General features: G+C 36.5%; 1 protein-coding gene across 2 annotated transcripts; it reads left to right on the top strand.

Moving 5' to 3' along the window:
* Nucleotides 1–13,318: 13,318 nt before the first annotated feature.
* On the top strand, nucleotides 13,319–15,368 carry LOC100394337 (kinesin-like protein KIF22). 2 transcript variants are annotated; one of them, XM_035293636.3, is made up of 2 exons: nucleotides 13,319–14,217; nucleotides 14,290–15,368. In XM_035293636.3, exons 1-2 carry the CDS (start codon nucleotides 13,345–13,347, stop codon nucleotides 15,304–15,306), a joined length of 1,890 nt encoding a protein of 629 aa, XP_035149527.3. In that variant the 5' UTR covers nucleotides 13,319–13,344; the 3' UTR covers nucleotides 15,307–15,368. The 2 variants fall into 2 exon arrangements, with proteins under 2 accessions (XP_035149527.3, XP_035149526.3); XM_035293635.3 differs by having other exon boundaries at nucleotides 13,331–15,367.
* Nucleotides 15,369–15,684: the final 316 nt, after the last annotated feature.

Here is a 15,684-nt window from a genome sequence, read left to right as displayed (position 1 = left end):
GGATTAAGAAACTCACTCAAAACCTCACAACTACATGGAAACTGAACAACTTGCTCCTGAATGACTACTGGGTAAATAATGAAATTAAGGCAGAAATAAATAAGTTATTTGAAACCAGTGAGAACAAAGACACAATGTACCAGAATCTCTGGGACACAGCTAAAGCACTGTTTATAGGAAAATTTATAGCACTGAATGTCCACATGAGAAAGCAGAAACGATCTAAAATCAACACCCTAACATCACAATTAACAGAACTAGAGAAGCAAGAGCAAACAAATCCAAAAGCTAGCAGAAGATAAGAAATAACTAAGATCAGAGCAAAACCAAAGGAGATACACACACACACACACACACACACACACACACACACACACAAACCTTCGAAAAATCAATGAATCCAGGAGCTGGTTTCTTGAAAAAAAAAATTAACAAAATAGATAGACCACTAACCAGATTATCAAAGAAGAAAATAAAGAAGAATCAAATAGACACAGTAAAAAAAAATGACAAAGGGGAGATCACCACTGATACTATAAAAATACAAACTACCATCAGAGAATACTATAAATACCTCTATGAAAATAAATTTCTGGACACATACACCCTCCCAAGACTAAGCCAGGAAGAAGTCAAATCCATGAATAGACCAATAAAAAGTTCATAAATTGAGGTAGTAACTAATAACCTACCAACCAAAAAAATCCCAGGACCAGACTTATTCACAGTCAAATTCTACCAGAGGTACCAAGAGGAGCTGGTACCATTCCTTCTAAAACTATTCCAAACAATAGAAAAAGAGGGACTCCTCCCTAATTCATTTTATGAGGCCAGCATCATCCTGATACTAAAACCTGGCAGAGACACAGCAGAAAAAGAAAATTTCAGGCCGATATCACTGATAAACATCAGTGCAAAAATCTTCAATAAAATACTGGCAAATCAAATCCAGCAGCACATTGAAAAGCTTTTCCACCATTATCAAATCGGCTTCATCCCTGGGAAGCAAGGCTGGTTCAACATACACAAATCAATAAAGCAAACAGAACCAATGGCAAAAAACACACAATTATCTCAGAAGATGCAGAAAAGGTCCTTGAAAAATTCAACAGCCCTTCATGCTAAAAACACTCAATAAACTAGATATTGATGGAACATATGTCAAAATAATAAGAGCTATTTATGACAAACTCACAGCCAACATCACACTGAATAAGCCAAAGCTAGAAGGATTCCCTTTGAAAACCAGCACAAGACAAAGCAGCTCTCTCTCACCACTCCTATTCAACATAGTATTGGTTGTTCTGGGCAGGGTAATCAGGCAAGAGAAAGAAATAAAGGGTATTCAAATAGGAGGAAAGGAAGTCAAATTATCTCTGTTTGCAGATGACATGATTATATATTTAGGAAACCCTATGGTCTCAATCCAGAAACCCCTTAAGCTAATAAGCAACTTCAGCAAACTATCAGGATACAAAATCAATGTGCAAAAATCACAAGTATTCCTATACACCAATAACAGAGAGCCAAATCATGAGTAAAGTCCCATTCACAATTGCTATAAAGAGTTATAATACCTAGGAATACAACATACAAGGGATGTGAAGGGCTTCTGCAAGGAGAAATACAAACCACAGCTCAAGGAAATGAAAGGACACAAACAAATGGAAAAACATTTCATACTCATGGATAGGAAGAATCGATATCGTTAACATGGCCATACTGATTAAAACAATTTATAGATTCAATGCTATCCCTATAAAGCTACCATTGACTTTCTTCACAGAATTAGAAAAAACTACTTAAAAAGCAATGAGGAAAGGATTTCCTATTTAATCAATGGTGTTGAGAAAACTGGCTAGCCGTATGCAGAAAACTGAAACTGGAACCCTCTTGACACTTTATACAAATATTAACTCAAGATTGATTAAAGACTTAAACATAGGACTTAAAGGCCATAAAAACCCCAGAAGAAAACCTAGCAATGCCATTCAGAACATAGGCATGGGCAAAGACTTCATGACTAAAACACAAAAAGTAATTGCAACAAAAGCCAAAATTAACAAATGGGATATAATCAAACTGAAGATCTTCTGCACAGCAAAAGAAACTATTATCAGAGTGAACAGGCAACCTAGAAAATGGGAGAAAATTTTTTGCAATCTATCCATCTGACAAAGGGCCAATATCCAGAGTCTACAAGGAACTTAAACAAATTTACAATAAAAAATCAAACAATTCCATCAAAAAGTGGGCAAAGGATATGAACAGACACTTTTCAAATAAGACATTTCTGTGGCCAACAAACATGAAAAAAGGCTCATCATCACTGGTCATTAGAGAAATGCAAATCAAAACCACAATGAGATACCATCTCTCCAAGTTAGAATGGCAATCATTAAAAAGTCAGGGAACCACAGATGCTGGAGAGGATGTGGAGAAATAGGAACACTTTTACACTGTTTATGGGAATGTAAATTAGTTCAACCATTGTGGAAGACAGAGTGGTGATTCCTCAAGGAACTAGAACTAGAAATATCATTTGACCCAGCAATCCCATTACTGTGTATACACAAAGAATTATAATTTTTCTACTACATAAAGACACATGCAGATGTGTGTTTTTTGCAGTATTATTCACTATAGCAAAGACTTGGAATCAACTCAAGTGCCCATCAATGATAGACTGGATAAAGAAAATGTGGCACATGTAATACTATACAGCCATTAAAAATAATGAGTTAATGTCCTTTGCAGGGACATGGCTGAAGTTGGAAACCATAATTCTCAGCAAACTAACACAAAACAAACACTACATGTTCTCATTCATAAGTGGAAGTGGAACAATAAGAACATATGGGCACAGGGGTGGAGAATATCACAAATCAGAGCCTGTCAGGGAATGGGGGGACTAGGATAGGGATAGCATGAGGAGAAATACCTGATGTAGACAACAGGTTGATTGGTGCAGCAAACCACCATGGCACATGTATACCTATGCAACAAATCTGAACATTCTGCACATGTATCCCAAAAGTTAATGTATAATTTTAAAAAAAGAATAGAAAAGAAATATGAGGTATTATTTCTGTGTTCTAAATTCTATTTCACTATATGCTATGCTTATGCTACTACCAACATTGTGTTGATTACTGGTACTCTACAGTAAGTTTTGAAATGTGAGTCCTCCAACTTCATTCTTCTTTTTCAAGATCATTGTGTCTGTCTAAGATCCTTGAGTTTTCAAATGAATTTTAAGGTCAGCTTATCTGTCTCTATACAAAGAAGGTTGCCCAATCTGTTCTTCCTTTTTGACAACTGTATCATATATCATATTTTCATATGCACATGAAATGTTAAGTTATAACACAATTACAAATTTAGGAGAAGATGAAAACACTTGCAAGGTAATAATAATCAGCTCAGGCTTGATAATTTTACCTCAAGAAACCCATATGAAAATGTTTAAGTATGAATGTGATTTGGGTGATGCAAAAAATTCAGGGTAAAATGAAGGACAATGATACCTGGAATTTCTGAGATAATATTGTCAAAAGAGTACTTCCACTTCATTTATTTCTTCATTCAAAAGTTTTTGTTAAGAAAACCATGTATAAAATATCCCAGGGTGCAACAGCTTTAAAAAGTTCTTTAACTAAACAATAGTAAAATAGATAGCTCATGTTGGAACATCTAAGCTCTAACTCTACCACAGCAGGAAAAGATCTATTCTTGCATTTGGTTAGCATTTGAGTACATTCTGTGTGTCATGATGAAGACACAAGTGGTTCTCCCTGAGTTTAGCGTACTATTATGGAGAAAATTATGATTGAGAGTGCTAAGTGCCAGGATAGCAGCAGGCACAGAGATCTTTAAAAACACCAAGAAGAGCATCTAATGAAGCCTGTCATTGATGTTTAATCTGCAGAATGAAGAATAGTTAGAATTGTGAAGAAGTTAAAGAAAGGTATTTCAGTGAGAGGAATTTTTTTTTAACTTTTAAGTTCAAGGGTACAAGTGCAGGTTTGTTACATAGGTAAACTGGTGTCATGGGGTTTTATTGTACAAATTATTTCATCACCTGGGTTCTAAGCCTAGTACTCATTAGTAATTTTTCCTGATCCTTTCCCTCTTCCTACACTCTATTCTCCAAAATGCCCCAATAAGTGTTGTTCCCCTCTCTGTATCCATGTATTCTCATCATTTAGCTCCTACTTATAAGTGAGAACATGTATTATCTGGTCTTCTGTTCCTGTGTTAATTTGCTAAGGATAATGGCCTCCAGCTCCATCCATGTCCCTGCAAAGGACATGATCTCATTCTTCCTTGTGGCTGCATAGTATTCTATCATGTAAACCTACCTTTCTTTATCTAGTCTATCACTGATGGGCATTTAGGTTGATTCCAGTCTTTGCTATTGTGAATCAAAAGAAGATATATATGTAGCCAATAATCATCTGAAAAAGCTCACCATCACTGATCATTAGAGAAATGTAAATCAAAACCACAATGAGGTACTATCTAACACCAGTCTGAATGGCTATTACTAAAAAGTCAAAAGATAATAGATGCTGGTGAAGTTGTGGAGAAAAAAGAATGCTTATACACTGTTGGGGGGAATGTAATTGAGTTTGACCATTGTGGAAGACAGTGTGGTGATTCCTCAAAGACCTAAAAACAGAAATTACCATTCAACCCAGCAATTCTATTACTGGGCATATACCTAAAGGAATATAAATCATTATATTATAAAATAAGAGGAAAGTTTAAGTGCGAAAGTATGGAAATGAGAGACAGCATGGACTATTCAGAGTAAAGAAAATAGCTAGACCTAGAAGTGAGTGCAACATGTTCAACCTTATCATTATACAAGCATCTATTTTCCATTTAGAAGTTATCATGGCTGAAAACAATTGTTTTCACTGGAGATAATGCAACTGCAGAACTGTTTAACTTGAAATGTGTACCTTAGATCCCTAATTACCAAAAAAGCAAAGACATAGCAAAGTGAGAACTGAGGCTGATAGGACACACACTAAGCACATCTGCCCTCAGCTCCAAACCTTTTATGCACCACTAAATTGTTCCTTGGAATAATTTGAGAACCAGGAATTAAATAGCAAAGCCCTAATGATAGGGAAATTAGCTCTAAATCATACTGGAATTGTAGCAGCAAGATGATAGAAAAAGGGAAGGAAGCTATAAATGAATAGGGCCAACAAAACAATAGACATGCATAAAAGAATGGATTTCAGAGGAGGTCAAATTTAGAGCCTCTGAACTGTATGGTAAACTGGAGTTCAACATTAGCAGGAATCTATAATACAGATTTTCAAGAAATGGCAATATCCAGGCAGGTAATTCTTATGAGTATCTGGTTTAAGACTCTGAAGACAGTGATAATAAGGCCCAGCCTCCATGGAAAAAGAAGAAATAGTGGCAAGGAATATCTACATAGTGCCAGACCCCTAACCTAGAGGAACATAGTTTCATCAGAAAAACTGAAGAGAAAATAAAGAAATCAATCCAGAAACACAGTCATATGAATTGGGAAGATACAATGGGGTTTTTAAAAACCTGAATCAGGGGTCACAGGGACCTGTGATAAACTCCTAACATTATGACCACCAGGCTTAGAACAGTAGATGTCCATAGGGTTCTTATGCCTGTAGCTGGCCATAGGGTTCTGAAATTATTGACTGCCATCAGTGGGTGGAGAGCTGACTCCAGAAATGGTATCACCAAGTCTGCAGGCCAACAATATCAGAGACTTCAAGGGCTAGGAGAGCTGAGCCAGATAGCAAGGTAAAAACATATCAGTCATATTCCAGAGAAATATTTGGCTATTCAGATATTTATTCTACCTGATAACTACATAATATAAAGTTAAAATGTGCATTGTATTAGCTAAGCCCCATTTGTTTCTAAATATTTATGGCAAAAGTTAACCAATAGCCAGATGGTGCACTGAACTTTCACTGTCGGTCTAGACATTTTGGTCCCATGGTGAACAACCACTGAACACATGCCACTGAACTATAACTCTGCTATACATATGTGTCACTCCCAAACATTTTGCGAATACCTCCCCCAAAGATGAAGTACAGCCAATTTAGGAAGGAATAAAGTGGACTTATCCTCTACAAATGGAAATTCATTTTCAATTATCTTTAAATGCCTATGTTCTATAGCATCATTTTTTATATAAATTCTCAACAAAATTAAAGTATCAGGAATTTTTTTTCAGAAAACATATGTATCACCCATCAAAGGTAATTCTTATGTAATCAGCATTAAACTTTTAACAAGACATTTTACCCATTTAAAAATTCTGTTCCAAGCACCATTTCTAATTCTCCAGCAAGATACAACAAATTTTAAAATGATAAAACCCCTCAGAAAATGTCTTTTTGAATACTTCTTCCACAGGCTGCTGCTTATTGAGTGAGAAAAGGGAAGCATACGAATACAACTATGTTGACTTCCACAAGAGAGAATTCTGAGGGCTTGAGCATATACTAAGTTAGTTACTTCATTGAAAATCAGGGGAAGTATTTCTTTTTATCTTATCTTTGCAATAATGAGGCTTATTAATATTATAAAAATAGGAATCATGGAAATCATTTGGGGAATGAGATAGGAAGAAAGACTACTATCTACTTTCTTTTAAAAAGGGGTTTTGATGAGAACATAAATACAGATTTAGAGAACTATTAAAACTCCAGCTACAAAGGAAATGAAAAACTTAAATTGTCTGTATTCTTGTCATCTACAACGGCTATCCATCTCATAATAGCCTTATTGCAACTAGACATGGGGTGATGAATGCAGAAATGTCAGAAAAAAAGAAATGTGTAAAGATAAAAGGCTATAGGGTGGGGGTAGAAAAAACCCATACAACAAAGAAGTGACTGCATGTTGCTTTTGTTATCATTTTGTTTCCAAAAGCTGCCCAGGTGGCAGCTAAAAGCCAGAATTCCATAAAGATAGACACAATCTACAAAAGGCCCCTGATGTTTCTGAAAAAAAATTATCATACAGAAAAAGATGGACAAACCTACCACTAAAGGTTTCTCTCTCTCTCTCTCTCTCTCTCTCTCTCTCTCTCTCTCTCTCTCTCTCTCTCTCCTTCTCTGTATCTTTCTCTCATCTTTCTCCAAAGTTAAGGTCTAAGCTCATATACAGAACATGTTTTATTTAAGAATCTCAAAGCATTTTACCCACAATTAATTATTCTACCATTTTCCATCATCAGTCGAAGACTGAAATCTTTAAGCAGGGGCCTTTAAGTCCTATTATGCAGAAATAGAGGATAAGTTACCGACTTGAGTGCCACAAGCATCAATAAGAGACCCATTGTTGCTTCCTTCTCTTACAACCACTCTTCCCAAAAGTTGTTTATTTTAGTCTGCCAGAGATAAGAAAACCACATCATACAGTGTCTTTTCTTTATTGAGTCATTAATTTTATACTCCAGATATCTATCATCTCTTCCTCTAAAGAACACATTTTAATTAAACCAAACTGCATATAGAATTATCTTACTGTTAAAAAAAAAACTCCTAAAAACCATCAAGTTTTTTTTTTTAAGTACTCTGATTCTTCCAAATTCTCATTCAGTCATGGTGCAAATATTTAAGTGGACTTTATTCTCTAACTTTGCTTCTCCTTATTACACATAAAAATTACCTTATATAATAAAATGAGAATATTTTATTATTTTCTCAAGTGGCACCACTAATACTCTAAAAGAGTATCTAAAATTTATTTGGGAAAAATGTATTCACCTGTGACACCATTAGAAAATCTTTCCCAAGAGTTCAAGTATCATAAGCTGAACTGACAATCATCAGTAGGGGGATACATCTCTGTACAACAGATAAAGAAATCTTGGAGCATCTAGAGAACATATAGAACTAAAAGAGTAAGTAATGGAAAGGAAAAGAGAAGGAGGAAAACACAGGCCAGTGAAAACAGTGTGTGTATTATTACCTATTACTCACTCCTATAAGCCCAACCCACAAAATAACTTTACCAAAATCAAGTAAGTTGTTCACTCTAGGACACCAATTAAGACACTTGCCTCAGGTCCCCTCATCTGAACAAAACCCTCAAGATAACCAGAAAGTACGTGAAGGGTGGTGTAGAAGAATGAGATAGAATCAAAAATGAAAGTAAGCTGAGATTGTTGTCTTATACTGACAGCAAAAGTCAGTACAACTAGGGGTCTTAATTAGTTAATGGAAACATGTAGATGAATAAAAATAAAATGCATTCTTTCCAAACAAAGAGCCAGAAAATAAATAAAATTTGAACAAAGAAAATATGTCCAATCAAAAGTGAGAAAAGAAAACAAGGAGCATGGTAAGTATAAGCCCCAAATTAAGTGTTCCTAATGAGTCTTGACTTACTTTAATTATGACAAAAGAATTGATTTAAACTTGACATTTATGAGATGTAAATTCTTAAAATAAAATTTTCCCAAATAAATCCAATAATGTGTTATACCTGAGGCACCACAAAAAATAAAGACACAAAAAACTACAGAAAACAAAGGGATTTAAAATATATATTAAGCAATATGTAATAATTTAATTTAAGGTAAAAAATGCCCTAATGGATAAAGATGAGAATTTTACACTGAGTAAAAACTCCAACATACTAATAAAATATAATAATCATTAATATATACTCCCAATAATAAAATCTCATATAAAGCAAAAACTGCAATAGTCACTGGAAAAAAAAAAAAAAAACAAACCTTTAGTTTTAGTAGAGATCGTAATGTATCCATCTAAAACTGGTAAACAAAGCAATGAAAAAAGAACACAGAAGACAGGAAAAATATTTTTAGTAAGTCTGAACTAACAGACATTTTGAAAATGTGTAACTAATAAACATAGAATACATATTAGTTTTGACACAAGAATATATTTAAAAATCTGTCATGAATTAGGTTAAAAAGGCAGCCTTGAATATATTTTAAAGTATTATTTATTTTTGAACACACAGATCATATTTTCTATAACAATATAAGAAATTAAAAATGAAGAGTAATAATATCCCATATAATTGAAAATTAATAATCTTATGTCCAAAAATCAATGGGTTGAATAGTAAATAGCTCAAATTTTGAAATACTTACAGTTACAAGATTATGAAAGCACTGCATACCATAATTTGAGAAACAAAGTGATGATACATGTAAAGTCTAATTTATAAATAGAAAAAATTAACAGGAAATAAGGAATACTAAAAAAATTAGTTAAGCATTCAACTCAGAAAATAAAAAATAAGCAAGAGAATTTTAAAACTAAGAAAGAAGGCAGCAATAAAAACCAGAAATCAACAAAATAGAAAAAATGTGAGAGAAAGGATTAACAAAACAATGTAATTTTAAAAGATTAATATGGCAATTCATGGGAAATATTCATTAAGGAAAAATAACAAATGAATAAATAAGCAAAATTCTGAAAGAAAGAGAAGAATATCATTGATTACAGAGCAGATTTTTGAAGATTATAAATGAATCTTTTGAGTGACAACATGGGCCATTAAGAAACAAAAACTTGAATAGATCAACAACCATGAAAAATAATAAGATTATAGAAGAAGTAATCACCCAGATATATTTTTCAGGCAGTTTACCAACCATCCAAGGAACATGTAATAACCTACAGCTTCTATGGTGCTCACTGGACTTGTGCAATGTGACAATTATAATTGGAAAATTTTAAAACTAATATGGAAGAATAAAATTCTAAAAATAACTGACAATCCTGGAAGAAAAGAAAAAATAATGAAGATGAATTCTATCAGCCATTAACATATTTTATAAGGCTACAATAATTAAGGTAGTACCGTACTAATAGAAAAGGAAGCCGGATCAATGTATATCCACCTTATACCAATGTTTCACACAAATATAATAATTTAGACAACAAAAATTACTGGAAAGGGTTACAGGTTCATGTATTAGTGAAGCTATTTTAGGGTACAACTTGGTAGCATCTGGTAAAATTAAGTATATGCATAGCCCATGCTCTGTTCTTTTGGCTTTAAATTCTCAGAGAAACTTTCATACCTGATTTACATACAAAGAGGAAAGTATAAATATGCTCATTGTAGTATTGTTTGTAACAGCAAAGCCTTGGAAGTATCTATAAATATCCATCTAGGTAAAAAGACAAATTAATGTTGTATGAGGTATATTTTAATGCTAAAATAACATATATCAAATGTAGACAGATCTTAGGAAAGGCTCTGTGAAACAAAATTCAAAAATAGAATGAGTGGCACATCAAAATATAACAGTATAGATGCTTTAAGTGAATACAAAACATATATATCCTGTATACATCACATATACAAAATATATATTATATATTATTTTACATTTTATATGTACTTATATAAAAAGAAAGAAATAGAAAGTACATACATAAGGAAAGCAGAAGTGAGTGGGAATGGCGATTGTATTTTTTTTATTTTAAAGAAGATATAAAGTAAGTCTATTAAATTCATGAATGCTTGTTTGAGTGATGTTTTGGCACTGAAAATCAATTAAAGAGCTAGATTCACATTGGAATGATACACTGCAGAACATAGAAAAAAAATTAGAGGAAAAAACTAACAAGCAGAGAGTGCCAGCATCTCTCAGTCTTTCACCAATCTTCCTGTACAAGAAATAAACAAAAATATTGATGGAAGCTCTGGATTTCCATAGGTCATGAAATTAGAGAATTCAAGTCACCACTGTCATCTAGATAATACAAGCCTGTAGCAGATCTCAACTGACATCCCACTTAGATTTATAACAATCAAACTTTTATTGAGGGCAAACCATATCTTAATTTAGTTAAGCTCGACAACTCACAATATGTTTCTTATGCATAAGATATTGTGCTAGAGGCTGCTTTGGCTTATGAGATGATTGTAAGGGCAGAAAAGATGTCTTTTAATCACATTTATAGAATATCCAAAATAGCGTCACACATTCAAATTACTCATCAGGCTCAGAGAAGTTTAATGACTTGCCCGATATCACACAGCTAATATATGGACTAAAAATGAGAAGCTGAGATACTGAAAGTTCTGAGCAATTTAGATAGATGCTAAAAATGAAATTAGAAGAATAAATTCACAGCAATATTTTATTTAAATGAAAAAGAATAACCAATATTAAATGTAGAAGTAAATATAATTTAATGACATGAAAATTATGGTAATATCATATTGTGTGGGGACCAAAGATAGAAGTAGGCCACTGCAGAAATAAAAAAAGTATATAAATGAAAATAATAACATGTTATCTACACTAGATGATGTGTTTTTATTGTTGCTTTCCCTCTAACATAAATAGTTTGACCTCAAGACCTCAATGCAATGCCTCTCTCATACTGAACCTATTGTCACTTGGTGGTCTTCCAGCACAGAGCCTGATCTGTCAGAGTCTTATCTAAATCAGACGTCACCACAGCTCTCTTGTATCATGATCCACAGCTTTTATGGTCACTGGTATGACCTTATTTAGGCAGTAATAGTTACATTGTCAGTGACAACGATATAGTAGTCCCATCCTTATCTACAGGGGATACATACTAAGACCACCAGTGGAGGCCTGAAACCACAGATAGTACCAAACTCTCCATATACTACTATGATTTCCTCATATATACATAACTTCTAATAAAGTTTAATTTATAAATTAGGCATAGTACAACATTAATGACAACTGGAAATAAAATATAACAACTATAACAACATGCCAATTGGAATGTTGTTAAAATTGAAGATTATAGATTGAATATATTATTAAATAAAAAAGAATTATTTGAACTGAAGCATTATAATACAACAGTTGACTGATATTCAAGAGGGCTACTAAGTGACTAATGAGCAGACAGTGTGTACAGTGTGAATGCACTTGACAAAGGACATGATTCATGTCCCAGGCAGGAAAGAGCAGGATAGCACCAGATTTCGCCACACCTCTCACAATGGCCCATAATCTAAAATTTATGAATTGATTGTCTCTGGAATTTTTCATTCAATAATTTTAGGCAACAGTTAAATGAGGATAACTAAAACCACAAAAATGAAGATAACTAAAACCACAAAACCAGGGATGAAGGAGGATGGCTGTAATTGCTCAATTAATCATCTAATTGTTAAATGATGCAAAATCAGGACGAATCCACTAATATGTAACACTATTTTTTTAACTTTCCACAAGCAATTTGGAAACTGAGTGTATACACAAGTAGGTGAACACGATTTGATAATAGATCATAAATTCACATTTTAGCATGGGCAGCCTCTGGTACAGCATTTCCATTCTTTGAACAGAAAATTTTATTCTGATTGCTATCCCTGCCCAGGGCCAGAGAAGAAATGTGAAGATTATTGTTCTCCTAAAAAAAAAAAGACATAAATATAAGCCAACATCATTAGCCACTCATTCAATACTCCAGTAATGATTGATGTGAATAGGGAAGTGTTAGTCTCTTGGGATTGTTCAGAGTGGCTCATGACAGCAATAGAATTATTGCAGTCAGCCATAAGTCATCGATGTTGCTGCACTTCCCTTAAAAAAACTCTATCCCCATGGCCTTAAGAGTTTGCACAGCTATTCTGCCTTATGTATTTAACATTGGATTTCTTATTCAATCTCTGAAAGGAGTTTCTATTGAAATATAAATTTGAAATTGTATTTTAACTTCCTTATCCATAAAAACAGGTGATACAACTTGATATTCTTAAAATGTTTTCTTTTTCTCAGTCAGAATTTTTCATACTTATTTTAAAGGGATTCTTACTGGCTTCCTTTCTTATATTTGACTTCTTATCTCAGTGCTCTATTGCCCAAATTAAAATTGAAGGTTTGCTTCTGAAGAATATATTTAGAGCATATAGAGTCAGGACATATAGAATAGAATGAGCATAGGATACTTTCCTTAGTCAAGACAACTTTTTTTAAGTGCAAAACAAAAAAGAAATAAATCCTCTATAACTTCAGAAGTGTAATGTGTGATAATTTGTGAGAAGTAAATATTTTTATTTATTCTAAGATGACACAAAGGTGATGGGAAAACTGATGGCCTGGTGGAAGGTAATTTTGAGAGTTTTTTGGTCTGTGGGTCAAGAAAAAAACAAAATGGATATTGGGGCCACCAAATTGGTTACTTAACTAAATAAAAAGGATCTTGTAAGAAAGAAGAACAGCCAGTTCAAGAAAGAAAGAGTCAACATGTTTGTTTTCTCTACCTCCCAAAATCCCATTAAAATGACAGAAAACATATAATAAAAATAAATCTTAGCTCGACGCTTCAGAGGCGACGCGAGATGGCGGCAGCGACGGCGACCTCAGGAGCTGGTCGCTGTCGGCTAAGCAAGATAGGAGCTAGTCGTCGCCCACCTCCAGCTCGCCTAAGGGTGGCTGTGCGACTGCGGCCATTTGTGGATAGAACAGCTGGAACAAGCGATCCCCCCTGTGTGCGGGGCATGGACAGCTGCTCTCTAGAGATTGCTAACTGGAGGAACCACCAGGAGACTCTCAAATACCAGTTTGATGCCTTCTATGGGGAGAGGAGTACTCAGCAGGACATCTACACAGGTTCAGTGCAGCCCATCCTAAGGCACTTGCTAGAAGGACAGAATGCCAGTGTGCTTGCCTATGGACCCACAGGAGCTAGGAAGACACACACAATGCTGGGCAGCCCGGAGCAACCTGGGGTGATCCCACGGGCTCTCATGGACCTCCTGCAGCTCACAAGGGAGGAGGGCACCGAGGGCCGGCCATGGGCCCTGTCTGTCACCATGTCCTACTTAGAGATCTACCAGGAGAAGGTATTAGACCTCCTGGACCCTGCATCAGGAGACCTGGTGATCCGAGAAGACTGCCGGGGGAACATCCTGATTCCGGGCCTCACGCAGAAGCCCATCACTAGCTTTGCTGATTTTGAGCGGCACTTCCTGCCAGCCAGTCGAAACCGGACTGTAGGTGCCACCCGGCTCAACCAGCGCTCCTCCCGCAGTCACGCTGTGCTCCTGGTCAAGGTGGACCAGCGGGAACGTTTGACCCCATTTCGCCAGCGAGAGGGAAAACTCTACCTCATTGACTTGGCTGGGTCAGAGGACAACCGTCGCACAGGCAACAAGGGCCTTCGGCTAAAAGAGAGCGGAGCCATCAACACCTCCCTGTTTGTCCTGGGCAAGGTGGTGGATGCGCTGAATCCGGGCCTTCCTCGTGTACCTTACCAAGATAGCAAGCTCACTCGCCTACTGCAGGACTCTCTGGGTGGCTCAGCTCACAGCATCCTTATTGCCAACATTGCCCCTGAGAGACGCTTCTACCTAGACACCGTCTCCGCACTCAACTTCGCTGCCAGGTCTAAGGAGGTGATCAACCGGCCTTTTACCAATGAAAGCCTGCAGCCTCCCGTCTTGGCACCTGTTAAGCTGTCTCAGAAAGAATTCCTTGGTTCACCAGAGGCAAAGAGAGCCCGAGGCCCTGAGGAAGAGGAGATTGGGAGCCCTGAGCCCATGGCAGCTCCAGCCTCTGCCTCACAGAAACTCAGCCCCCTACAGAAGCTAAGCAGCATGGACCCGGCCATGCTGGAGCGCCTCCCGAGCTTGGACCATCTGCTGGCCTCCCAGGGGAGCCAGGGGGTCCCTCTGTTGAGTACCCCAAAGCGAGAGCGGATGGTGCTCATGAAGACAGTGGAAGAGAAGGACTTGGAGATTGAGAGGCTTAAGATGAAGCAAAAAGAACTGGAGGCCAAGATGTTGGCCCAAAAGGCTGAAGACTCAAAGGCAAAGGAGAACCCTTATCCCACAATGCTCCGGCCCTCTTCGCATCGCACAGTCACAGTGGCAAAGCCCCTGAAAAAGGCTGTGGTGATGCCCCTACAGCTAATTCAGGAGCAGGCAGCATCCCCAAATGCCGAGATCCATATCCTGAAGAATAAAGGCCGGAAGAGAAAGCTGGAGTCCCTGGATGCCTCAGAGCCTAAGGAGAAGGCAGAGGACTGCTGGGAGCTACAGATCAGCCCAGAGCTTTTGGCTCATGGGCGCAAAAAAATACTGGATCTGCTGAAGGAAGGCTCAGCCAGGGATCTCCGCAGTCTTCAGCGCATTGGCCCGAAGAAGGCCCAGCTCATCGTGGGCTGGCGGGAGCTCCACGGCCCCTTCAGCCAGGTGGAGGACCTGGAACGCATGGAGGGCATAACAGGGAAACAGATGGAGTCCTTCCTGAAGGCGAACATCCTAGGTCTCGCCGCCGGCCAGCGCTGTGACCCGTCTTGACCGCTGTTTCCTCACTCCGCCTTTTTTTTAAATCCTTGTATAACCCCGTGTTTGTAAATACAGTTTTTGCTCCGGTGAAAAATAAATAAATAAATAAATAAATAAATTTTATGGTTTTAGAGAACAAACGCATTGCCGAAACAAAGTACAAGGACTTTCTGGAACAGAGAGAGACTATATCTGGCATCAGATACATGCAGAAACAACAGCACAGAGTACAAAAAATACAAAATACAAAAAAGGCCAAAATACAAAAAAAGATTTTTAAAGAGACTAAGAGCCATACTTTACAATAGAATTATTGATAAACCACACAGCATCAACAAGTACAGAAGACAGAAGCAAACTGTGGGCAATTAATAATTGCAGTAATGGAAA

Source organism: Callithrix jacchus, chromosome 3 (genome assembly GCF_049354715.1).
Source record: "Callithrix jacchus isolate 240 chromosome 3, calJac240_pri, whole genome shotgun sequence".
NCBI lineage: Eukaryota > Metazoa > Chordata > Mammalia > Primates > Cebidae > Callithrix > Callithrix jacchus.
This window is presented reverse-complemented; position numbering and strand designations above follow the sequence as displayed.

Excerpts from the sequence above, each read along its gene's own strand:
- LOC100394337 (XM_035293635.3), top strand. The coding sequence starts at position 13,345 with ATGGCGGCAGCGACGGCGACCTCAGGAGCTGGTCGCTGTCGGCTAAGC.